This window comes from Etheostoma spectabile, chromosome 5 (genome assembly GCF_008692095.1).
Source record: "Etheostoma spectabile isolate EspeVRDwgs_2016 chromosome 5, UIUC_Espe_1.0, whole genome shotgun sequence".
NCBI lineage: Eukaryota > Metazoa > Chordata > Actinopteri > Perciformes > Percidae > Etheostoma > Etheostoma spectabile.
In genome coordinates this window covers 22039785-22041617 of record NC_045737.1, presented here as the reverse complement: position 1 = coordinate 22041617, position 1833 = coordinate 22039785, and the positions used below count along the sequence as shown (strand labels likewise).

Here is a 1833-nt window from a genome sequence, read left to right as displayed (position 1 = left end):
CTTAAACAAATAACATGGGACCAACAGCTCCCTGAGGATTCACATAGGGATGTCATTTCTTAATACACACTTAACCAGTCAGCTGCTGTTATCCTCCGAGAGTGAAAACCAAGTTATTTTTGGGTGAGACAACACATCCCAGTAACGTCCAGCAGGAGCAGCTTTGTTTGTCTTCGTGCCTGGTTGTATTTGGAATTGACCTAATGAAATTAGGCAACCAGTACGCTGACAAGAGCCTGGATTTGATTTCTTCCGACAGCTGATAATTGTCCCTTCACAGTCAGCTTCCCTAATCTAATTTTACTATAAATGTAATCAGGAAATGTGGCTGAAGCAGGCGTTCTCCTCACTGTGTTTATTGTTATATGTAATGTCATAAGTGGAATTGTGTTAAGTGCCGTTCTAAGTGATTGCCAGGCAAGGGATACTAACTAACTGATTAAGTTACCTTCGCCCCACCGTAGTCAACATGCACTGCACAGTGGGGAGTTTAGCATTCTGAAACATGACAAGACATTGGCTTAAAGTTCATTGATAAAAATAGTAAAGTAAAGGATATTCTCCTGTATTTAAAACTGTGACATGAACTGTAGTAGTTTCTCTGTCTCTGCACTGATGCTAGCACAGTACAGTTAAAATTACAAAATACGGTATCATTTTAACTCTTTTAACTCTTGTGTTGTCTTCCTGTCGACCATGAACTTGTTGTCCTTCCGGGTCATAATTGAAAATGTTTTTTGAAAACTTTCTTGCCGCTTTCCCCCCCCTCAATGTTTTTGTCGCTTTTTTCAATGCTTTTGACTTTTTTAAACGTTTTTGTCACTTTAACACTTTTTTATTTATTCATGGTCAATAAACTTAATTTGTACGACATTATAGTGTAAATCATCTTTTATAAAAAAAAAAAAACAACAACAGAAATTAGGATTTTTGACTAACAGTTACGATCAGAGGATATTGAGCGGTGTGTGTCCAAGTTTGGTCAGGATGCTGTTTTGAAACTATTTTAAACATTTTTTTCTCAAATGCTATAAAATTGAATAAAACACCCCAAATTCGATGACAATAATCATTAATTTTACCTATGAAAACAGTACAGCCATGCATTAATTTGACTTTTGGGCTATTTGCTTGAAAGAAACTCATATTTCTGATATAGAAAAACTTAGAAAACGGGTCAAATTTCACCTGAGGACAACACAGCTGTTAAGCATTTCTTTTTTTTACTACTCAATACTTCTACTCAACTACATTTCAAAGACATTATGTAGTGTTCTGCATGAGTACTTCTGAAGAGTTAGGTGTTTTTTTCTCCTAATAATACCTTTGTACTTAGATAGAAGTTTGTATTCAGGACTTTAACTTGTGATGTACTGTTATTTTAACTTGATATTGCTGTTTTTACATGTATAAAGACTACTTTTCACAACATGAATATAGTTTGAATGCCACATTCATGCTGCTTTACAGTGAACACCTACAGCGGCGACGAGCTGATCTGCTACAACCAGTTTTCGGTGTTTGTGGTCGGAGCTGGAGGGTTTGGAGGGAAAAGAACTTCGGAGAAAGCCAAAGTACGTATTCCATGTTTGAGTTACAAAATAAAACATCGGAAGTTATTGCTGCCTCATATTTGATTTGTTTTTCTTTCCTTCAGGCTCCTCTGCCTCCACCTAAACGGGCACCAGATGCGGTGGTGATTGATTCCACCACAAGAGACCAAGTGAGTGTGTCTGTGTGGGTTTAGCTGCAGAATAAATCAGCTGCACTGATGATATGTGGGTGAAAACAGGACATATTGTTGTGTGCCTCTGAAATAACCTTTAATAACGT

The 1833-nt window shown here is 37.0% G+C and overlaps 1 protein-coding gene across 1 annotated transcript in view; it reads left to right on the top strand.

Moving 5' to 3' along the window:
- Positions 1 to 1833, top strand: part of hsd17b4 (hydroxysteroid (17-beta) dehydrogenase 4) — a 23391-nt gene that overhangs the window by 17434 nt on the left and 4124 nt on the right. The window contains exons 17-18 of the mRNA XM_032516140.1: positions 1471 to 1574; positions 1658 to 1723. Coding sequence (XP_032372031.1) covers positions 1471 to 1574; positions 1658 to 1723 — 170 coding nt within the window. The remainder of the gene's footprint in view (positions 1 to 1470; positions 1575 to 1657; positions 1724 to 1833) is intronic.